The 25643-nt window shown below is 37.4% G+C and overlaps 1 protein-coding gene across 7 annotated transcripts in view; it reads right to left on the reverse strand.

The window, feature by feature from the left end:
• The window catches only part of Nup50 (nuclear pore complex protein Nup50), a 141201-nt gene that overhangs the window by 50729 nt on the left and 64829 nt on the right, over positions 1-25643 (reverse strand). For all 7 annotated transcript variants that reach the window (XM_090386815.1, XM_090386813.1, XM_090386812.1 and 4 more), the window contains one exon: positions 24435-24939. In XM_090386815.1, coding sequence (XP_090242941.1) covers positions 24435-24939 — 505 coding nt within the window. The remainder of the gene's footprint in view (positions 1-24434; positions 24940-25643) is intronic.

Genomic DNA, 25643 nt, shown 5'->3' on the forward strand with positions numbered 1-25643 from the left:
CTCAAGGGTCCATGTTGGACCCATTGCTGTTTTTTGTATTTATCAATGATATTGATGAAGGTATATCAGGCTTAATGTTCAAGTTTGCAGATGATACGAAGGTGGGTAGGGTTGTTAATCACAGTAAGGATGGTATACTACTGCAAAAGGATCTAGAAAAGTTGAGCAGTTGGGCTGAGAGGTGGCAACTGAAGCTTAACATTGACAAATGCAAAGTACTGCATATGGGTAGCAGTAAACCCAGAGTAACGTACCAACTGTGCAGTACTATACTCAGGGTAGTGGAGAATGAAAAAGACATGGAGGTAATTGTGCAGTCAGTTATGAAGTTTTCTGAGCAGCGCAGACAGGCTGCAAGAGTAGCCCACGGGGTCTTGTCAATGATATATATATATATGAATTTTTTTAGCAAGAATAAGAAGGTGATTATCCCCTTTTATAAGGCAATGGTCAGTTCACACATTGAGTACAGAGAAGGGCAATGAGATTGGTGAGTAGAACCAAGGGTTGCTCTTACCAAGAAAGGCTCAAGTTCTGCAAATTGCAGCATCTGGAGACTACACACCCGTGAGGCAAGTTGAGGTGTATAAGGCCTTGAATGATTTGAGCAAGTTCAATTCTGATGGGATTCTTCCTGTTGCTCAGATTCTGCACCTGAGGGGACATAAATTCAAACTGAGGAAAGACAGTTGTAGAATATATGTGCAGAAATTTGCCTTCAATCAGCGGGTGGTTGATTGCTGGAACAAACTTCCATCTGCCGTTGTGGAAGTTGACAGCTTAAATAAATTCACGGCCAAATTAGACAAACTTTTGGAGTGAATGGATGGGTGAAAAGGGATTTTTTTTTTTTTTTTTTTTTGGCTGATGCTCTACAAGGTTGCTTTTTTGCATCATATGCCTCTGCTAATGCTATATAAAGAGGGAAGCATGTAATTTGCATTTTCTTATCTACTGTTTTTTTTCTCTTTGACCAGTGTAGCAAAAGCCTGTGCATTCCTTGAACTATATAACTATCACTATTAAATGAACTTACATAGATAAACCAAATTATATAAAAAAATAATCCACGTAAAAATTCAAAATTTAATAAACACACAACAACAGCATTTCTAAGAACTTCTTTATAATAACCAAAAAATCTCTGCACCCATAAACCCAATAGCATTAGCATTAGTAGAGGCATATGATGCAAGAAAGCAAGCTTATTCAGCATCAGCCAAAAAAAAAAAAAAAAAACACCCTCTCCCATTTCACCCCTCCGTTCGTTCGAAATACCTGTCCAGTTGAGCTTTAAATTTGTTTAGGCTATCAACTTCAACAACAAGTGATGGAAGTCGGTTCCACCAACCAACCACCCGCTGGCCAAAGGCAAATTTCCGCACATCTATCCGACATCCGTCCTTCCTCAATTTGAATTTATGCCCTCTGAGGTGATTATTCTGAGAAAGATGAAGAATCCCATTGGCATTGAGCATGCTCAAACCATTCAAAGCCTTATACACCTCTATCAGATCACCTCGCCGGTGCCTAGTCTCCAGACTCTGTAATTTGCAAAACTTAAGCCTTTCTTCGTAAGAGCAACCCTTTGTTCCATTTACTAATCTTGTTGCCCTTCTCTGTACCCGTTCCAGCAGCTCTACATCCTTCTTGAAATGAGGCCTCCAGACCTGTATACAGTACTCAAGATGTGGCCTAACCATTGCCTCATACAAGGGAATAATCACCTCCTTATCCCTGCTAGAAAAATTCCTGTATATCATTGACAAGACACCATGAGCTACTCTTGCAGCTCGTCTGCACTGCTCAGAGAACTTCATATCTGCCTGCACAATTACCCCCAGGTCCTTTTCATTCTCCACCACTGTCAGTGTAGTACCGCAGAGTTGATACATTGCTCTGGGGTTACTGTTACCCATATGTAGTACTTTACATTTGTCAATGTTAAACTTCATTTGCCACCTCTCAGCCCATCTGTTCAACCTTTCCAGATCCTGTTGCAGCAGCATAGCGTCAGTAGTGTCCTTAACGACCCTGCCAACCTTTGTATCATCTGCAAACTTAGACATTAAACTTGATATCCCATCATCAATATCATTCATAAACACCGAAAACAACAATGGACCCAACACTGAACCTTGAGGAACTCCACTAATAACATTAGTCCACGTTGAGCAGTGTCCATTGATTACCACTCTCTGTCTTCTGCCACTCAACCATCCCCTTATCCATAGCAGCAATTTGCCTCCAATGCCACACTGCTCCAATTTGTGCAGCAGTCTTCCATGTGCAACAGTATCAAAAGCCTTTCTAAGATCCAAAAAAAAAATAAGTTCAATGGCACATGGTGCACATAATTATGACACTCACAAGACCAATGTGTGTATATATTGTATTTTTCAAATAGTGAAAAAACATTCCTTGAAATCACCAGGACAAAATGTCAGCAAAATGGATAGCAATATTAAAGATGAGGAATTAGATGATTTTAAATTAACTGATAAATGGGGCAGTCCAACAATCACAATTAAAATGATACATGATATTTAGGTTTAAACACAGTAGAATGATAGTCATTCTATCTCGTAGCATGAGGCCTTTGCCCTTAAACACTTTATAGTTACACAGTAAACGGAAAGTATAGGGAAAACTATGTAATGAGTATAGCTTCAAAAATTTGCACTTACCTCTGGACATATTTAAACTGGAAACAAGCAGATTTATTAATAGCAAATTGGAATACTTATTAAATTTCAGAACTGCTTTTTTGATAAAATATTATTTAAAAATTTAACAGGAAACTGAATTATTAACATTAAAGTCAGTCATAGTTATAAGAAACTGTTTGGATTACTAGAGTAATTATAACCAACAGGCCACAATATTATGAGAGTTCTGTTGATCCATACTATACACACATAAGGGGATGATATGCTATGGATTCAGGTTTAGGCCTTATACATATAAAAGTTAGAGAAAATTGCGGAGGAGCATAGAATATAAACTACAGTGATTGGGACTACAGAAAACACAAAAAAATAATAAGAAAGTACTTATCGGTGTATAATTAATAATTTCAATGTCGTCTTCAGGGGTCAACCATTGAAATCATAGGAAATAGTGGGCCTCTGTTTCTGACATGAAATATATGCTCGGAATACGTTGGTAAAGGTATGGAAATTTCAAATTGATGGTAAAAGACATTAGGCCTAAAGTCCCGATAATGCATGAGAATGGTGAGCATATATTTCATGGCTGACCCAACAGAAGCAGAAAGCAAAAAGGAAAAGTTAAATATCAAATACTAAGAGATAGAAGATGGAATATAAAGAATAGCATAAGTAACTCACTGAATCTAACAAAGCATGTGGGCAAAAGAAACCCTGAAGACTCATGAATATTAACATTGGCATATATTAACGTTCATAACACTCATGACTAATGGTCTGAATAGTTCAATGATACATAATATAGACACTGAACATACACATATAACTCACACCTCACAGAGCAAATCAGCATTTAATGATTCAAGCCTGGATAGCCTTGAGGCAACAGCCTCATATACCAACTTAATCAAATCTAATTTCAAATTTAATACAGTGGATTCCGGTTATTTGGGCCACCGGTTAATCGGGGCAGCCGTTTATTTGGGGCAAATCTTAAAAAACAAAAACCAATCGAGAAAATAGCCAGGGTTTACTTCGCTTAATTGGGACAAAATGCCGTTTAATCGGGGCAGGAGACCTCAGCACTGGAGATTACCCTACGATTGTCTCCGACCGTACCACGTAGTTCGGTCGGATTTCTGGAGGTCACAACCAAAAAACAATAAAAACAATTAGCAGTCACCTGTTTATTGGGCTTTTCTGTTAGTGCAATCTATCATAAACGGACAGTAAACTCTATCTTATTGAATTTGCGGTAATACCAACAGCTGGAATTCTGTGGGTTATTATGGTAAAATGTGTTTACACTTCCATGGAATCTTCAATCAAATAAAAAAATTAATTTTCAGATCTTCTCTTCATTCCTATTTTTAAAGCTTCGTAATTTGTTACTCCGTTCTCACTTGCGCATGTTGTGTTACTTGCAATTTGTGTTGCTTATTTTTTGCTTATTGATTGCTTATCTTTTTACTGTTTTAAATTTTAACTCCCACCCACGAATGTCAGTGAACAGAAATGTCAACTAGTTTAGTTAGTATGAACACATTATTACAGTACATATTAATTCTTCCGATTTTCACGTATCATTTAATTTTTTAATTGGTAAGGTAATAAAGAGTAAATTTGTGCTTAATATATCTTTACTTTTATAGCCTGTGGATAATATTCCTCCTATTTTCGCTAATTATAATCGCTGTTTAATAGAATTAAAATTCAATTCACAAACGTGATCACAATGACTGGCGCCTACTACACATCGTATAGTGAACGGAAATTTACTGTGGTGAATTCGTTGTAAAGCGATTTGATTGTACAGTGAACCAATTGTAAAGGGGGGGGGGGTGCACATTGTATTTTTAACTATTTACGTGAAACTTCGGATAATTGGGGCAGCCGCTTAATCGGGCCAAAATGCACTAGTCCCGACGTGTCCCAAATAACCGGAATCGACTGTATATGTAACAATAGATTTTGTCTTACGTGTCCTTATATGCACTAACAGCATATCACTGACAATACACCTGAACCCATTTTTTTTTTTTTTTTGCAAACAGCAATGTCATCTACCTTATTATCTGTCGTAATTGAAATATGTGGGCCAAACCAGCAACAAGTTGCATTTAAGGCTTAATATTCATGGATCTGACATCAACAACTATAGTAGCAGCAAAAACAGAAACAATCATGAACAAGAAACATTTCCAGGAACATAGCTTCCCAAATGTTTACATCACTATATTAGTACATATTGCTGACTTTAACCTAAGAACCACACAGGAAGTATTTGTTAAAATTTAAAACACTCTACCCGGCCTTAACAATAAATTTAACCGCAAAATCATCACTAGTAGTACAAACGAGAATTGCATTTATGATAAATTTCAAATAGTTAAAAGGCATTAGTATATCCAAATCCAATAAGAACCACAAAAAGCCAAATCAAAGGAATAAAGCCAATAAATCCAAAATAGGCAGCTTTACCCAAACTCTAGCAGAATGGGACAATAAGTACACAAATGTACAGCATATTAGCATTAGCATAGGCATAGGATGCAAGAAAGCAAGCTTATGCAGCATCAGCCAAAAAAAAAAAAATAAATAAAAATAACCCGCTCCCATTTCACCCCTCCATTCGTTCCAAATACCTGCCCAGCTCAGCCTTAAATTTTTTTAGGCTATCAACTTCCACAACAAAAGATGGAAGTCTGTTCCACCAATCAACTACCTGCTGGATAAAGCCCTATCCACACATCTATCCTACAACTGTCTTTCCTCAATTTGAATTTATGCCCTCTCAGTTGATTATTCTGAGCAAGAGGAAGAATCCCATCAGCATTGAGCATGCTCAAACCACTTAAGGCTTTATACATCTCAATCAGATCACCTCTCAGGTGCAAAGTCTCCAGACATCCTAATCTGCAAAACTTAAGCCTTTCTTCGTAAGAGCAACCCTTCGTTCCATTCATAATCTTGTTGCCCTTCTCTGTACTCATTCCAACATCTCTACATCCTCCTTAAAATGAGGCCTCCAGACCTGTATACAGTACTCAAGGTGTGGCCATGAGCTACTCTTGCAGACCGTCTGCACTGCTCAGAAAACTTCATATCTGCCTGTACAATTACCCCCAGGTCCTTTTCATTCTCTACCACACAGTTGATACGTTACTCTGGGGTTACTGCTTCCATATATAGTACTTTACATTTGTCAAAATTAAACTACATTTTCCATCTCTCAGCACATCTGCTCAACTTTTCTAGATCCTGTTCCAGCACCATACTATCATTAGTGTCCTTAACAACCCTGTCAATCTTTGTATTGTCTGCAAACTTGGACATTAAGCCTGATATACCATCATCAATATCATTTATAAATACAGAAAACAACTACAGACCCAACACTGAACCCTGAGGGACTCCACTAATAACATTAGTCCACGAAGAGCAGTGTCCACTGATTACCACTCTCTGTCTTCTCCCAATCAACCATCCCTTTATCCATAGCAGCAATTTGCCTCAAATGCCACACTACTCCAATTTGTGCAGCAGTCTTCCATGTGCAACAGTATCAAAAGCCTTTCTAAGATCCAAATATATAATATCAAAGTTATTTCCTGCATCCAGTTCCGTTGTGACCACATCATAGTATCCAATCAAATTGGTCAGACACGACTTCCCCTTAACAAAACCATGCTGTGTCCGAGCTATAACTGAAGTCTTGTCTAGATGATCCTGCAGTGCTTCTTTAACTAGTGCCTCCATTAATTTTCCTGGAACAGAAGTTTATTAAACTAACAGGTCCATAATTACTTGTGTCACCCTTTGATCCTCCTTTGTGAATTGGGGTCACATTTGCACATCTCCAGTCCCCTGAGTCCTAGGAAGCTCTCATAATTATGGCTAAGGGTTTGATTACTTCCTTTGCTGCCTCCTTTAATATAACTGGATAGATCCCATCTACCCTGGGTGCCATTTTTTTATGTTCATCTTCAACAATTTCTCCTCCACTTTCCTCTCAGTTATTACAAACTCCTCTAGCTCACTGCCAGAGTTCAATTCACCTCCGGCATTCCCCTCCTTGAATAACTCCTCATGTGTGAATGTAGATGCAAAATACTCATTTAGTTTGTTAGCCACCTGAATAGGATCATCAACAGTTGAACCATCAATATCCAGTGGACCAATCTGATTCATCCCTTTCCTCCTAGAGTTTACACAGGCAAAGAACTCTGCTGTTTTTCTTTGCATCCTTTGGATGCAAAGAAAAACAGCGAGGATGCGGATGCGGAAAGGTCAGGGAATGGCCACTGCATATCCCGGAGCAATATGGCCTTAGTTGCTAATGCTCCTAAAAAAAAAAAAGCATCCTTTGCCAAAGATTCCTCATAGCCTGCCTTTGCTTGCCTAATATACACAACCTTCTATTCAGTACCAAACAGTGTGCTAAAAGCCCTACACTGACTCATCTACAAATCGGAATTCAAATCTAAACACCCTCTCCACCTGATAAACGATGTTTGTAAGTTTAAGAGCAAGAATATGCAATGCACCTTTAAACAAGAATGTGCATGCTGAATAATCTACAATCATCCTTAAATTCTATAATACTACTATGGACAATATTAAGATAAACCATTGCATCAACTCATATAATGACCTACTACCTACCAGTATTAAAGTCAGGTATAGCTATACACAACCCTTTGGACTCACAGCTTGCAATTACAAATCCCTAGCACCAATATGGATAAATATGACCTAGATACCAACTGTACATGCAACCAAAAAATTTATAACCCTATGTCAATACCCACCATAGACACATAATTACATGAAATTTAGCTATCATACCCTATCCTGAACTCAGAAACATACTATCTTATGGATATAAATTCAGATTATGCACAAGTCAGCCTCACTTCAGTCAAAAAACAACTCTATCAGGTGCTCCTTAATTACTGCTCTGCTGGCTTACAAATACTACACACCAATAGAAGCAAACCAAATATAAGACTTAAGCTGCTATTGAGCTTCACCAACTAGTATAAGCCATAACTTTGTCAACATAAAACAACAATTATTAGAACTGCAAAACCAGTTTAAAATACAGTCAGTTGATAATGACTATGCATTCGTATGCAAAACTTTTTATTTCAACCCCTTAAAAACAGAATTAAATTCCAGCAAAATCTAAAGACAGCAACATAATAACAAAGAAATTAATATCCCTCAACAAAAAATTAAAACAATATAAATAATTAAAAATTTCCCTACATATACTTTATACCTAAATTTCATAAAAATCCTCCAGGCTCTAGATTTATTACTTACTGCAAAAACAGTTATGTTTATAAGCCTGGAAATCTCTGGAACGACTACTATTTATTTTTTTTAATGAAAGCCTCAAAAGCAAGAGGTATTAGAACTTATAGTACTTAGTACAGTACTTGAGTTGGAGGTTAAGACAAAAGAAGATATTTGTTGACAATGGACTTGAACATCTGTAGACTAATTTTCAGGAAACACGTATGAAGGAACGTTGTTTAGAAAGCGGCAGTTAAACGAATAAACGACGAAAATGAAAAGTTGGTTCTGTGAGTTTGAAGTTGGACAGTAAATGGATGTTGGCTGGCAGTGGCGCCTGTTAGTACTGTTTTGAAAGAGAGGGGGGGGGGGAAATTATAGAAGCCAATTCAGAAGAACAGTGCCTATGGAAGTATCTAGAAAAGGCATGCAGCAGAAACAGTATATCTATGAGACAGAGTGGAAAGACTCTGTTAGAGATGAGTCCTTAATTAACCTAACTGCCCTCTTCTGAATGGAATCAAGAAGCCTGAGAAAAGTTTTGGGGGAACCGCCCCAGATGTGGGAACAATATTCCATGGTAGGGCAGATTAGTGATTTGTACAGAGTGAGCAGCTGTTTGGAAGAAAAGTAACGTCAAGAGCGAAAGAGAAAACCAAGTTTTTTAGATGCGGAGGAAGCAATATTTGTAATGTGCTTGTGCAAAGAAAGATTAGAAGTCAGGGTAATCCCTAAAAGAGATATATCATCTTGCCTAGAAATCGGAATGTCGCCAAAGATAAGCACAGGAGCAGAAGAATCCTCTTTGCAAGATATAAGACAGGACTGAGTTTTAGAAGGATTGAAATCAACTAAGTTGTCTTTGCCCCACTAGAGATTACCTGGAGATCGGCATTTAAGGAATTGGTAGCGGATATACAAGAAGTTGAAGCTGATTGAGCAGGGCAAAGTTTCTCAAACTGGAAAATGGAATGCAATGTGCTATCATTGGAAAAACTATGGATAGGATTTCCGGTCAATGGAAGAAGGTCATTAATATACAAGAGAAAAAGAGCAGGAGAAAGAACTGAACCTTGGGAGACACCAACATTAGTGGAGAAGACAGAGCCATCTACCATCACCCTCAGTGAGCAGTCAGAGAGAAACCTGGATAACCAATTACAAACAAGAGTTGGCAAACCATAATATAGAAGCTCGGTTAGAAGATCTTTATGCCAAACACAATCGAAAGCGTCTGAGTTGTCAAGAGCAACTGCTTGTGTTTCACCAAATTTCTTCATAAATGAGTAACATAAGCCATAATATCACCAGTGGATCAACACTGACAGAATCCATACTGGCGATCATTGATCAGACGGAAGGTCTCTAGATAGGTTAAGAGTTGGCTGTTAATTGATTTTCCATTCCTTCAGAAAGAGTAGAAATAATTGCAATGGGATGATAATTGGATGGGAGGGATTTATCACTATTTTTAGAAAGTGGCTGGATGAGCACATTTACAAGCAGAAGGAAAAACACCTTTGGAATAAAAAAGTGAAAAAAAGCACCACAGAACAGGAGTAAGTTCAGGAGCACAGGTTTTGAGAACAAGTAGAGAAATACCATAAGGACCTGGAGCTTTCTTAGCATCAAGATTCGTCAAAATCCTTCTGATGGAAGTCCACAAGTGGCATTGAATGGATTGTGATGGGAATGGTGGGAGGTATTTTACCATGATCAATAATACACGAGTTGGAAGAAAAATGGGATGCTAGCAGGTCAGCTTTATCCTTGGCTGAAGTGACAATAGAATCATCTTATTCTGACAGATGTGGCAGCAGAGATGGGCAAAAGTTGTTGCCAATAGCTTTGGCAAGAGACCAGAATGCTCGGCTACCATTAGGGCAAGAAGCAAGTTTTCGACTCTTAGTCTGTTCAAAATCTAGTTTGCTGATTAATAACTGCTTTACAATTCTTGCGAACTTTGGTGTAGGCAGAAAATGAAACTGAAGAATTGGAAACAAGCCAATTACGATATGTAACATTCTTCTCTTGAACAGTCTTAGCACATTTATTAGAAAACCAAGGGTTAGATAAGGGATGAGATCTTAAGGCGGAAAGTGGAAAATAAAGAATTCCATTCCAACAAGAATAATTTCACTGACATGATCTGAGCAAACACTGACATCAGAAGTTTTGAAACAGCAATCTGACCAAGGAAAAGAAGAAATGAAATCTCGCAGGTCATCCAATTTTGTATCCTTGTAACGGCAAACAAAATGAGGTTGAAAACATTTATGTTCAATGGAACATAAAGGCTCCAATGGAGAAGAGACTATCACCAAGTTGTGATCTGAGGTACCTAAAGGACCACTCACCTCGACTGTGTACGAAGGGTTGTTTGTGAGAAAAAGATCAAGCATGTTGGCTGTATGGATAGGATTGTCTGGTATTCTGGTAGGTAAATGAACAATCCATGTGAGGACATTAGTAGTTGCAAAAGGCTCAGCATCTTTACCAGCTAGGTCTGTGACTATAGAATGGAAGTCAGCTGGAGTTGTGAACATTAAAATCACCAAGGAAAATTACCGTACTTTCCTAACAGTACGGTAATTTTTCTTGGACTGGAGAAAGTCAAGTTGCAAAGAGAGGCTGTCAAAGAGCTCCTAGCGATTAGTGGAGTTGGGAGACAACAGATGAATCTGACAGAATGAGGTAGAGAGATTTTAAGCCAGAGAAGATTGAAATGAGGAGATTCTGAATTACCAAGTCTCTGACAGGGAATATCGGAACGGACTTATGCACAAGTACCACCTTGGAATCGAAAGGAATCATACAGCAAATAATTTGGGCAACTTAGATGAGCAGTGGTTGAATCAACCGATAACTGAGATTCTGTCAAAAAAGTAAATGGGGTTTGGCAGACTGCAAGTGGAAATGGACACATTAAAATTAGAACTGAGACCACATATATTTGTGAAATGAACTAGGAAGTGTTTAGGAGGTTTAGTTCTTTTAGCAGATAAGCTTGCTCTATTATTTTGACAATTCATGGTGTATTCAATAGTAAGAAAAAGTGTGGAGGAACATGCTGTATGAAATAATGAAATTTTTGGATATGGCATACACATGGTAAGAATATACCCAGACCCTTAACATAACGTGGCTTTGACAATGCTCCCCCACCCCGCATACATACTACTCGGACTCCTTCCAATCACTATCTGGGAGAGTAGAGGTAGCAAGATTATACACTAGCTGATCTGGAACTAGAGAATTACCAATAGGTTCGGTCCAGTGTACTAAATTGCTACTGGCCTTCGAACACGGTTTTAGAGTTGTACCCTCGAAATGTAAAGAAGTTTGGATCTCACCATGACATCCATCATAACCTCAAAAGACATTGTCATACTGCATGATGGAAGAGATGGGGAAGGGTTGACCGGAACTTAGCTATGGAGACTAAACATGGGATCCACTACTCCAGGCCTCTAATAAGCAAAGTGGTGGTATTGCACCAGTTGACGAAAGTCGTCTACCACCTAGTATTGCCTGGTAACACAGAGGAGTAGCATTCCTCCATGTGGTGTGGGTACCACACCCCAACCCCTGTTTATATTGGTTCACACCTTGGTAGTCACCCACAGTGTGCTTGCACATGGGGGTTATATCCAGGATTACTAACAGTCCCACCATCGTGAAGGTGCAAGCAAAGGATTTGGCTGTCACGGACGGTACGGACATCGCCGAAATTCGGTTCACTTGACTTGAGTGTCACCAGAATATCAGTTCCATCAGCGTTTTGGACTCCCAGGTAGCAAGTACAGCTTGTCTGGCATATCTGAGAAAATATTTGCAGCAACATCAAGGACTTAAACGTGTAATAAAAATCCCACTCGAGAGCAGAATAATTACTAATAATTTATCAGTAATACAAAGGGTACTAGGAAAGTTTTGCAATATGACGCAACAATGAATCACAGGAAGCTGCTTGTTGCTGCATGTTGAGACATGTTCATACGTGCATAGTAGCCGCCGCGCCAAGTCGATGGGTTCAGTTATTCATTAGTAGTGAGAGTGTAAAGTGCTTGCGATGGCATCGTGGTCACGAAATGAGATAAGGACAGTTTTGCGGTATAATTTCGTGCATGGTTTAACCATAGACCAGTGCTTAGAAGAAATGACTCTTGCACTAGATGATGATTGTCCACATCGTACAACGATATTCAGGTGGTATAGAGAATTCCAAAGGGGAAATTTCACTCTGGAGGATTCTGAGAGGCCAGGAAGGCCACGAACGTCAGTTACGGAGGAAAACGTTACTGCTGTGAGGAAAATGCTTGACGAAAACAGGCGAGTGACCTACCAACAGATAGAGGATACTTTGGACCTAAATGCACCAGCAATTCGTTCGATTCTGCAAGATCATTTGCACGTGAAGAAACTTTGTTCTCTCTGGGTGCCGCATCAACTGACTGAAGAGCAGATGACACGACGTGTGACTTGGTGCCGGGAGATGTTAAAAAAGTTTGATAAGGGACAATCTCGGTATGTGAACAACATCGTGACAGGTGACGAGACTTGGCTGTACTATTACGATCTGCCGACCAAGGCTCAAAACAAAGTTTGGGTCTTTGATAATGACGACACACCCGTAATTGTCAGAAAATCCCGATCTGCAAAGAAGAAAATGATAGCTGTATTTTTCAAATCGAGTGGAATTGTGGAACGTGTCGTTTTGGACACGCAGAAGACAGTCACAGCTAAGTGGTATACTGAACAATGCCTGCCTAAAGTCATTGAATCTATGAAGAACCTGCAGCCAAAGTCAAGAATGGACACCTGGTACCTCCATCACGATAATGCTAAAGCTCACCGCGCCAAAGCCTGCACCGAATATTTGACCACGACAGGACTGAAACTTCTCGAGCACCCTCCCTACAGACCAGACCTTGCTCCCTGCGACTTTGCACTGTTCCCGCATGTGAAAATGAAGCTAAAAGGGAGGCGGTTTTCCAGTGATGAGGACCTTCTACGGGCTTGGGACAACGAGTGTGCTTTACTCCCTAGTGAAACTTGGCAGAACTGGTTTAAAGATTGGTTTCGGAGGATGGAGAGGTGTATTGAATGTAGAGGAAATTACTTTGAAAAAATTAAATAAACAAAGCTGTATTGCAAAACTTTCCTAGTACCCTTTGTAGAAGCCTCACACGGAGGAAATATCTCACACGTACAAACTTTCGACTTCCACAATCTGTTTATTACTATCAATCAAGCTAATTTAAAATCCATCCTAAATAACCTGTACAACAAATATAAACATGTGATGCAGTGTAACACTGTATATGAAACAAGTTGATCAATCTATGCATATCCAACAACTATCTTTAATGGTAATATAGTCTACCAACAAACCATAGGAACTCCTATGGCCAACCTTGCCAATTGCATTACTGCCAACCTCTACCTATACTGGATAGAAACCTCACTACTACCAGAATTTTGTATACTGAGATACACAAAATGATTTATTTGTAGGAGATTGAACCACTTTTTACAAGATTTTGCACACACATATCCTCCTGACCTCACTTTAGAAAAAACCAATAGCAACGACCAAGTGCTAATTACTTAGATCTGGATATTGATAACTCAAAAACAACCATGAATATATATACAATAAACATGATTCTTTTGACTTTAATGTAGCCAATTTGACTTGTTGACATTTCAAAATCTCTAAAGAGGTACACTCTAACATCATCCTGTCACAATGTTGCAGATAGTCACTATCTGCAACAATGATATAACAATACATAATATCAGAAATTTCTATCGTAAACTACTGGACAACCAATTTCCACCTTCTTATCTTTATTTCCACTTCCGTAAAGCCATCTATATCATTAAACGTAAGAAACTAATTAACCACCAATTTAATATCCATAATATAATTAAAAGCTAAAAATTAATTACCTTCAACAGCTAATAGGCCTGTACTTATTATACATTCTATACTCTCAGCCTCTTTGGTGTTTTACAGCCTAGAAAACTTGTACCCACCAATTTGCTACTATTGTGTATAAGCATTGTATATACTTTTCATCACAACTATCACTACTCCATAACTGACTTACTCCCAGAACTATGTTCAGGGTCCTAACTAAAGGAACAGGATTTTCAATTCCGAACTGCCCGAGCAAATCTATTTCCCTCTTATTTCATGTACTTTTTACATGTCCTATTACCCTACACTTTAAATTCTAGTGAGCCATTAGTTTACCGAACAAAGTTTAGCACCAAGTAACTATTACTTTGTAAACCAATTAATTTTCTTTGCTATCCTGGGCAGTTTGTCTTTATATATTTAATTAAATTTTTCAACACAAATTCTTTGTAATTTACTGACGCCAACTTTCAACACATGAGGTTGCTACAGTATACAGCCTATATTAACATTCATAAGTCTTCAGGGTTTCTTTTGGTCACATGCTTCACTAAGTCAGTGAGTTACTTATACTATTCTTTACATTTCACCTTCTACCTCTTAGTATTTGATATTTAATCTTTCCTTTCTGCCTCTGTTGGGTCAGCCATGAAATATAAGCTCACCATTCTCATGCATTATCTGGTCTTTAGGCCTAACTCTTTAACCACCAATTTCAAATTTCCATAACTCCACTAATGTATTCTGAGCATATATTTCATGTCGGAAACAGAGGCCCACTTATTGGTGTCTTTCCTATGATTTCAATGGCTGATCCCTGAAGACGACGTTGCAATTGAGTTATACACAACTAAGTACTTTCAATCACCGTTTGTACTTTATTCTATGCTTCTCCCCCAATCTTCTCATTTAACTTTTATATATTCATTATGGTTGTTGGGTTCCTTCTGCAAAATACAGTTTCCCTAGTCCATAAACCATATTACAAGTCTTCAATATACCTTATTTAATTTCTTATATATATATATATATATATATATATCTAAGCAAAGTTATAATAATTAAGTGAAAGAAAGAAATGAACAAATGGAAATGTAAAGAGCACAAGCTGCCAAACTAGTAGAGAAAGGATAGAAAGAAAGAGAAGTATTAGAAGTAGATAAATAAGGAAAGAAAGGCAAAAAACCTAAGTGAAACATTAAATCATAAGAAATTAAAGGCTGAATTAGAAAGCCAATTAGATGGAATGAAGCTACAAAGGAAAAATAATAAATGATTAAATGTTAATGATTACAATAAATAGCATGCATCAGATAAATAAAATAAGAGATACATTATCATTTACATGGAATATACACCAATACCTGGAAATATAAGTATTTACTCTACTTTACTTTTATTCATAATCAGATATATTCACGCAGTTACAATACTTTCATTTTCTATGTCCTGATGTTTTTTTCCTATTTAAATTCTTCTATGTCCCTCTCGTCTTTTAGTTTATTATAATTTTGGCATATTTACTCTACAATCATCTTTAAACCCACTTAGAGCTTCTTCCATTATTTTGATCTATTTCTACTTGTTTATTTTACTTGGCACTTGCTTTGCATTACTATGTTTTTCTTATATAGTGGTGCCTTGCAAGCAATTCGACTGTAATCCGTCGGCGAATTAGAGTCGAATTGTGGGTCAATATTTTCCATATAAGTTTATGGAAAATTGATTAATTCGTTGTCTGAGAGAAATACACAATATTATTGACTTTACTATATTCTACCATATAACAAACGAAATTACAAAATACATAATGAGTACATACATTTCATTGAGCCTTAGATGTTGGAAGGATGTTTTTTTTTTTATCTTGTTCTACCCCTTCTCTTCTCGGCTTGAATGGGGATGAGGAATTGATCAAGGGTGGACTGTCTCTCCCTCTTTTTCAAGATAGCCTTGAAGTGATGCATAATAGTGTTGTTAAACAAGTCTGTCATTCTAGTTACAACAGCAGGTTGGGGTGCCATTAACAAGCAGACTGCACCTTCTCCCAATGGAATAAAATTTCTTTAATGGCAGCTGTTGGCATCGGCCCCTTTTCCCTGTCTTCTTCTTCTTCACGTGAAATTTCCCTTTCTCTCTCTTTTGCTTCCTGTTCGCTGAGTGTTTTGAGTTCTTCCACGGTTGGTTCGTCATCGTGATCCCCCACAAGCTCTTCCACATCAGCCTCATCAACTTCTATGTCAAGGTTCTCCGCCGTCGAAATGATTTCTTGCATGGCCGCAGCTGCTTCTGATTCTTCAGCGGCTTGGACTGCACTGTTGTCATCTCGAAAAAAGGAAGGAACGAGTTTCTTCCATGATGCACAAAGGGTCCTCTGTGTCACTCCCTCCCAGGCAGTTTTAATAAAGGAAATGGCGTGAAGAATATGGAACTCAGTCTTCCAGAACTCCTTCAGCGTCTTATCAGAAGAAGGAGTCACGTCAAAAAGCTGTGAAAACAAAGCCTTGGTGTAAAGTTTTTTAAAACAGGCAATTACTTCTTGATCCATGGGTTGGATCAGTGATGTGGTGTTTGGAGGCAAAAACTGGACTTGGATGAAATCAAAGTCAATTTCAAGAATGTTTGCCAAGTCTTGGGGGTGGGCACTGCACTAGCATTGTCAAGAATCAGCAATGCCTTCAAAGGTAAATTGTTGTCAATGAGTAATTTTTTTTTACGCTCGGGGCAAACTCCTCAAAAATCCAATTTTTGAAGACTTTCTGGTGTACCCAGGCTTTTGCATTGGATCTCCACATCACTGGCAGTTTGGACGATGATTTTCTTCCCAAAGCACCGAGGAATTTTAAAGTGGTAAACAAGGTGGCTTTACTTTAAAGTCTCCGCTTGCATTTGCTGTCAATAACAAGGTAAGCCTATCTTTCGTAGGTTTATGTCCTGGGAGCATCACTTCTTCTTGTGTGATGTATATTTGATTTGGTAAGTGCTTCCAAAATAACCCAGTTTCATCCCTGCTAAAAATTTGCTGCGGCAAGTAGCCTTCCTTCATGACTAATTTTCAAATTTTTTCACAAACTTTTCTGCAGCCTTTTTATCTGCACTAGCTGCTTCCCCATGTCTGAGAACACTATGGATACCTGCCTTGAATTCATCAGTTTGAGCTGAGATACGTCCTGGAATTTTCTTCTGCAATTCTTCAAAAATTAACCTAGCCTTCTCACAGATCATTGCCTGAGTTACTGGATCTCCTTTCATCTGTCTTTCTCTAATCCAGGTAAGAAGCAGTTTTTCCATTTCTTCATTGATTAAAGATCTGTTTCTGTCAGAAATTTTCATTGCTCCAGTGAACACCTATAATCTTGTGTCTTTGTTGCTAAAAAGTTGCCACGGTTGACCTAGGGACGCCATACTCTTGAGCTACACCTGTAATTGTTCTACCTTTCTGCACTTTATCTATAATTTCTTTCTTCTTTTCTAAGCTCAACCAAGTGTGTTTCTTTCCTGAATTATTCCAATGTTCACTTCTCTTTGGACCCATTATCAAATTTCACTCAAAAAATAAATAACTGCCAAAGCACAAAATTTTTTACTTTATGAGAAATGCAGAATTATAAATTAGCACAAACAATTCGAGCAAACATGAACTCAGACCACGATTATTAACGAGATAATGTTATCTCATAACTGAGGAAGAACTGACAGCACACCTGTAGCTATCTTTGAGCGCGGCTAATGTAGCTGAACGATGGTAGGATCTATTCCCACTTTATCTATCATTGGTTAAATGTTACTCCCGCTCTTTAATACCATTGGTTAAAATGTATGAAGCCACCGTCACTATTTAGTAACGTTAAACGCAGCTACGTAGTCCAGCAAAGAATTCTATCGTGGAATATCATGTAGCGTTTGCACTGGCCCGCGAAATCCGATTGTCGAATTGCGAGGTAGTATTATTGCTACCTTTACTGATGCAATATATACTCAGGTTTTTTTTTAAATATTTCCCTCAACAACAACCTTTACATTGCTTTCTTATAGGCATGTGGTATTAACATCTTTTTCTATTAATGCTTTCTTAGCCAGGGCCTACTCTTAACAGGTTGGGAAGAACTTACACTCCTAGCTTGCCCAAGTACTCCAAAATTCTATTCTATCCACATTGTCCTTATGTTATTAGCATAAAACAAGGGCAATGTGGATGTTTTACAATACTTTTCTCCATGCAATCTTCTCCTCCTTTTTTTATGCATTACTTTAGACCTCATTTACCACACTTTATTTTCCTTTTCCAATATAATTTGCCTTTATATACTTTTGTTCCTCTGTACATATCAATTTCTCTTTACATTAACTATTATTCTTACTTATACTTCATTGTCAATTCAACTTATTAGTCATACTACGTACAAAGCCTGTTCTAATTTACCAACCTGCCTTTCCTTCAGATTTGCCTTATCCGCTTTTAATTTCTCATCCAACCCACTTATCACTGCTGTTGTTGTTGTTGGTGGTGGTTTAGGGATTTATTAGGTGCAACTATGGTCGTAGTGCACCATCTTATTACTGCTGTTGTTGTTATTTGGTTTTTAGGAGCATTAGCAACTAAAGCCATATTGCTCCGTGGATATGCGGTGGTCATTCTCTAACCTTTCTGCATCCTCCGTATTTGGTGGCCACGGGCTCGAACCCCGGTCTAATCAAGAAGCGTGTGCTACGCACTGCTGCTCCTGCCACCTGGCTACGGAGGCGCCTGTTATTACTGCACAAATTGACTTGTTATTATATTATTTCAATTTTATTTTATTATACTTATTTAATTTTACTATAATTTTGTCACCAACTCTGCATTGGGATTACCCTCCCTATCTTTATGGAAGAAAGGGCTTTTACCTCATTACAAATAAATAAAAAAAATTTTTTAATACTTTCTATCTACATTTTATTTTCATTCTCTTAGAGATCTTTTTTAATACTTTTTCTTCCGTAGCAATACATAGGCACAGAAACTCGGTTTACTGATACATAGCTGGTGTAGTCTCCCAAAGAATTACCTGCTTTATGTATCAATTTATTTATAACATGCATCAAAATACATGCTATAAATAAATGTGGTTTTACTAGATTGCTTTTCATCACTTTCTCACATATTTAGATTTCTCTTTCATCAAAATTCTTCCGCCATCTGATGTTGCTATTTTATTGTAATTATTAACATTAATCATTTATTTTTTTTTTTTCCTTTGTAGCTTCATTCCATATAATTGGCTTTCTAATTCAGCCTTTAATTTCTTATAATTCAATGTTTCACTTAGTTTTTTGCCTTCTTTCCCTGTTATCCACCTCTAATCTCTTTCTTTCTATCCTTTCCCTACTAGTTCATGAAGAACTCATGACAGATGGACAAAATGAATTTTGGAACAGATACCGCTAGACTCCGAACACCCAAAGATGAAGTTGGATCAATGAAATTTGCTGGTGTACAATGGCAACAGTAAACAAAAGCTGCAGTTGCTGGAAACTTGTTGAGGCGTTCATCCTGCAGTGGATCAACAATGGCTGAAGATGATGATGATATAAATGTAAGTATATTAGAGTACTGATATAAATATATATATTTCAGCCATGTATTTCTTTTAACTCTGAGCTGTACCTTACGATAAGTTCTTTCTGTTAATTGAGTTCTTTAGCGTTCTATCCATATATTTTTCTTTTGTTCCTCTGTTGGGTCAACCGTTGTTGTTGTTATTTGGTTTTTACGAGCATTAGCAACTAAGGCCATATTGCTCAGGGATACGCGATGGTCATTCCCTGAACTTTCCGCATTCTCCATATTTGGTAGTCACAGGCTCGAACCCCGATCTAACCAAGAAACGTGTGCTACGCACTGCTGCTCCTGCCCACCTGGCTATGGAGGCACCTGGGTCAACCGCAAAATACATTTGACTGCTTTATATATCCTACCCCTATATATATAAATAATTTTCTACTCTAAATTTAAATCCTCCTTATTTCTCTTAATTAATATTATTAATAGCGCTTTGCTATGGCATGTACTTTACATTAGAAACAGAGGACACTATATTGTCGTTTTTTCATGCAATTCAGGCAGTTAACACATGAGATGCCAGGATTGTTCAATATGCGACAAATATATTTATCTGTATACATTTTTAATTTACAGATAAAACAATTTCTTTTGTGTTATTATTATGCTTTTTTACTTTTTCAAAAGGCATAAGCTGATCATCAAGAATATTTGTATTAGCCAGCCTGTTAAATCATAAGTGGTTATTCAAGTAGGGATCTCAATTTTTAATAGTTAAAATATCAGCAAATCATCATCGACCTATGCCAGCTTAGATGACACCTTGTACACCATCTGAGTGAAATGTCTCACTGCTTTTACTGTGAACTCATGTGCCTGGTGTCATTAAAGTATAGACAAAATTTGAATTTATCAGACCACATCACAGCTTTGCAATTTTCAACAGTCCAGTTTTTATTGCCTGTTAGATGTTATTAGCCAATTTTTTTTCACAAATAGCTGTCAACATTGGTCTTTTTTTGAGGGACCCCACTCCATATATCCATATTGTTGTTATGCAATTCTCTTTGCAGTGTTTTCTCAGAAATTGGCTGATGAGATCCTCTGTTAACTGTTTGCCGCATTTCTTGTCTTGTCTGATATTGTTTTTCATTTATTAAACTTTATATTCGTTGCTGATCGTGATCACTTAGGGCAGACTTTTGGCCAGAATTCTGTTGCAGATTTTTTCTAGTTGATTTTGAAGTGCACCATTCTTTAAACTCCTATTACTGATTTTTCTGAAAAACCAGCAAATTTGGATACTTCTTTAACAGGATGTCCTTTTGACCTGCCAAATGCTACTGCTCCTTTTTGCCACTCACTAACATCTTTTCTGCTGACTGGCATTATTAGAGCATCATGCCTGCTATACCTGTAAATATAGAAAATAGATTAATATTATACCCTCCTTCCTTTTCTCTTTATCTTTCATTAATACTTACACACACACACACACACACACACACACTGAAGTATTCAGTACATGCATTATACTTGAAGCAAACACCAAGACAGCAACCAAATAATTGAATATGGATTCCAGAGTTATTAATATAAAATTTCTAAAAGAATAGTTCAAGGAAGTACATAAATTTAGAATTATTACAACATATATATATATATAACAGTTCCACATATCACAGCATAGAAACTATTGCTAAATAAATGCATATGGAACTGTGGTACTGGATTCCATATCTTAAAGAAGAAAATAATACTGTATATATATCCAGTAATTAGAATTTTAATGCCAAAGAATGAAGCTTTCAGGGCAAATGGACCCCTTCCTCTGCAAATGTATACAGATTATACATTATTATTACAACGTCCATATTCGGTTATAATCTGTATATGTTTGCTGAGGAAGGGGTTCATTTTTTGTCATTAATATTCTAATTACGGGATATATACTGTACTATTTTTTTCTTCATTGCTAAATATTTACTTTAATTGCAGAAAAAAATTAAATATCAAAAATAATAATGCTAAATTCCCATTTGTACATTTAATACCAAAATTTCATAAGTCTCCAGTGGGATTCAGGTTTATCACTGTGTGCAGTTATGCAAAAGCTACAAGTAAAATACTAGAAAAATTACTACTAAAAAGAATAATCGATAATTTAAATAATGTTAGACTTATTCATAATAATTTGCCAGTATTAGGGGCAATATACACATCACCATATTGGAAGATGATTTTAATAATCTGTTTAGCAGTATGATCTTATATGATAATTTAAAACCATTTTTTGACTAACAATGATTTTCATAAATTTCCAAAATGCCATAAATCACATTGGTCTGGTCTGTTAAAACTGTCTTTTCCATAATTACATATAATCGTTCTTCTTTATTTATACTAAACAGAGGACATTATTTTAAACTAATAAAATTTTAGAGCTGAAAGCCTCAAACTGAAAAATTCAAGCTATAACAATGTTAGTAAAATTCAGGCTGTGACCAGTGAATAATCGAATTTTTAAGACAAACTGAAGTTTGTACATGGCATCACTATAATAACTTCTCATATTGTGGAATTCTTTGCAACAAGCCTTTCTCTTATACTTTGAATAAGTAACGCTTCCCCATTAAAGAAGTCTGTTATGAATGATTCAAACTATGAAATTCAAAGCTTGAATTTTTCACAGTTTGAGGCTTTAGCATTAGTAGAGGCATACAATACAAGAAAGTAAGCTTATACAACCACCAAAGTTTACTACTGAAAAACTGGGCTTATCTGTGAGAGGGCATGGCTCCTATTAAGAATATGTACTCCACACTATGCTGTAGCTTTACCTAGCTGGCATGGTGTGGGATGTTGACACTATACAGCATCAGCAAAAAAAAAAAAAAAAAAAAACTTCCCATTCACCCATCCATTCGCTCCAAATGTTTGTCTAGTTCTGCCTTGAATTTATTTAAGCTGTCAACTTCTACAACGACAGATGGAAGTTTGTTCCAGTAATCAACCACACGCTGGCTAAAGACAAATTTCTGCATATCTATTCTACAAATGTCTTTCCTCAATTTGAATTTGTCTCCCCTCAGGTAATTAATCTGGGCAAGAGGAAGAATCTCATCACCATTGAGTTAGCTCAAAAGATTCAAGGCCTTATACACCTAAATCAGATCACCTCAATGATGCCTAGTCATCAGACACTGTAATTTGCAAATCCTAAGCCTTTCTTTGTAGGAACAACCCTTTGTTCCATTCACTAATCTTGTCACCCTTCTCTGTACTCATTCCAGCAGCTCTACATCCTTCCTAAAATGAGGCCTCTAGACCTGTACACCTCAAGGTGTGGCTTGACAACTGCTTTATACAAGGGGATAATGATATCCTTATCCCTGCTAGAAAAATTCCTGTATATCATTGGGAAGACACCATGAGCTACTCTTGTAGACTGTCTGCACTGTTCAGAAAACTTACGACTGCACAATTACCCCTAAATCTTTTTCATTCTCTACCACCCTGAGTGCAGTACCACACAGTTGATATGTTACCCTGGGGTTATTGCTACCCATATGCAGTACTTTACATTTGTCAATGTTAAACTTCAGTTGCCACCTCTCAGCCCATCTGCTCAACATTTCTAGATCCTGTTGCAGCAGTGTACTGTCATTAGCATCATTAACAACTCTGCCAACCTTCGTATTGTTTGCGAACTTAGACATTAAGCCATATCATTAATAAATATAGAAAACAACAATGGACTTAACACTGAACCCTGGGAGACTCCATTAATAACACTATCTGGATAGTACACTGGTGTACAAAACTTAAGGACCAGCACTATTTCTAAAGGTTACAACCACAAAATATTTACTGATGAGTAGATTCAGTCTCAGCAGCGATTCTGTATGTCAGCTAATCTGGCAAGAGGTTGGCACACGGCATCACCTGCAAACATCACTGAAAGGGATCGAGGTGCTTTCGTCTGGGGAGGCGTTAACTTTGATGGACGTACACAACTCCTGATACTGGAAGGCAGTACTGTAACCAGTTCATGCTACTGCACTGAGGTAATCCTTCCCCATGTGTGTGTCTGTTCCGAGGTGCCATTGGCCCCAAGTTCGTGTTTATGGATGATAATGCCCTACCCCAACGAACTGCAGCTGTTGATATGCTTTTGGAAAGGGAGGACATTGTTCGTATGAATTGGCCTGCCCATTCCCCCACGATCTAAATCCCACCGAACACATATGGGACGCTCTGGGGAGATGCCTAGTAGCACGTCCACACCCACCAGAAAATGTTCACCAAAGGAATGGACAATGTTACCGCAAGAACTTATCAACAACATTGTTCTAAGTATGGACAGGCGGTGCAAAGTCTGCATCGACATTAGGAGTGGCCATATCTCTTATTGAGGACCACCGCTTCCCCTTGTTCCATCTTTGGCAGTGATGCATCTGTATCATGGCAGCCAGTGCTACGTTACCATTTTTGAATAAAGTCCCTCTGTACCGTTTTGTTTCCAATGTTGTGTCGGTGGTGTTTCCTTCATCATTTCTGTACTTCACGAGGTGCCTTTGGTATGCTTTTCTCAAATCCAGGTCATTCCTATGAGAAGCCACAGGTGAAAACCTGACTGGTCCTTAAGTTTTGCACACCAGTGTATGTTTGTCAATTACTATTTCCATTGACAATATCATTATTTTTATATCAAGTACCAATGTATATTTGTAAAGTTTAATGAATTTTTTTCTAGTACTTTAGGAATAATTTTGTATAAAAAACAGTAATAGTGACTTTCTTGATATATGATAGAGAAATGTTTATTTAGCATAATATGCTATATTATATTTATTAACTTGCCAAATTCTGTTGGTATTTGTTAATTAAAATTATGTGTAAATAACCCATGACTATTTACAATATTTAATCCCTACTGATATGCTTGAACAAACAGAATGATTCTTCCATTTATATTTAAATGGATTACACTTACCTGAACTATGTTTTGAACTAAAGGCAACTGTAGCTGATGTACTTGGAGATGGGCTCTTTCTTTTGTTTGATGCAGAGCCACTTGATATGGTTTTATCTAATGATTTTGGTTCTGTGCGAGGATACTTCTTGTCTAACATTTTAAAATGATTCTCGTAGTCTTTAAATACTGGTGTGTAATCACAATAGGGATTTTTGGCCAAATGCGTTTGAACCCATTTCACAAAGCTTTCATTTAATGCTTTCAAAAGTGTATAATATTCTTCATCACGGACCTGTTCCCCACATTTTCCTGTTGATTTTTCATTTAGTTTACAGCTTTTATCTTCACCCGTGATGGAAGCAAAACTATTTACTGAGCCTAGCGAACCATTCTGCTTTGTTTCAGAAGCACCATTTGTAACAGGAGTTGACTTTGAACTTGTAATACAACTGAAATCCGGTATAATTCCTGATGGTTTAGTAACAAAGCCCTTAAATTGAGCAAATGGACTAGCTTGGCTTTCCTGAAAAACATAAAAAGTAAAGCATATGAATAAGCTTAATTAATACTTGAAGGATACCCAAATATAAATAAATACACAACTGCTTCTCTAAGGCAATGTAATCAGAGAACAACAAAGAAGGGGGGACAAAGCAGGTGCTTTTAGTACAAGGACTGGTATGAAAGTAAGGCCTCCTAATTTTTTGCTTTCAAACGTGGCACCGTAGATCATTTTGCTTGTCATTGAGTGGTCACTAGAGGTCTCTAGTTTCACCATACTGAGTGGCGCTGTGATCGGTCTCATAAGTGCAGCACACGGATAGTTCAAAATGGTGGATGTTAAAGATATATGTATCAAGCAAAGAGTGGTGATTGAATTTGTTACTAAGGAAGAAGTGATGCCTATCGAAATCCATATGCATCTCAAAAATGTTCATGGTGACAATACTATAGATGTGAATACAGTTAGATGTTGGGTAAGACACTTTAAGAGTGAGGAAAGTGACATTGTTGACAAGCCCTGAAGCAGACAGTAACCTCAGTTACAACAGACGACAAGAGCTGGATCAATGTGCTGATCAACTCAGATCGATATGTGGAAACATTGAAAAAGTTGAAAGCCCACATCCGTAGAGCTCAACAGGACAGAAACCTTAACAAGGTTCTTCTTCTCCACGACAATGCACGACCCCACACTAGTCTGTGCATGATGGAGGCCAATGCAAA

Source organism: Mastigoproctus giganteus, chromosome 12, assembly GCF_048544385.1.
Source record: "Mastigoproctus giganteus isolate SK-2022 chromosome 12, ASM4854438v1, whole genome shotgun sequence".
NCBI classification, from domain to species: Eukaryota; Metazoa; Arthropoda; class Arachnida; order Uropygi; family Thelyphonidae; genus Mastigoproctus; species Mastigoproctus giganteus.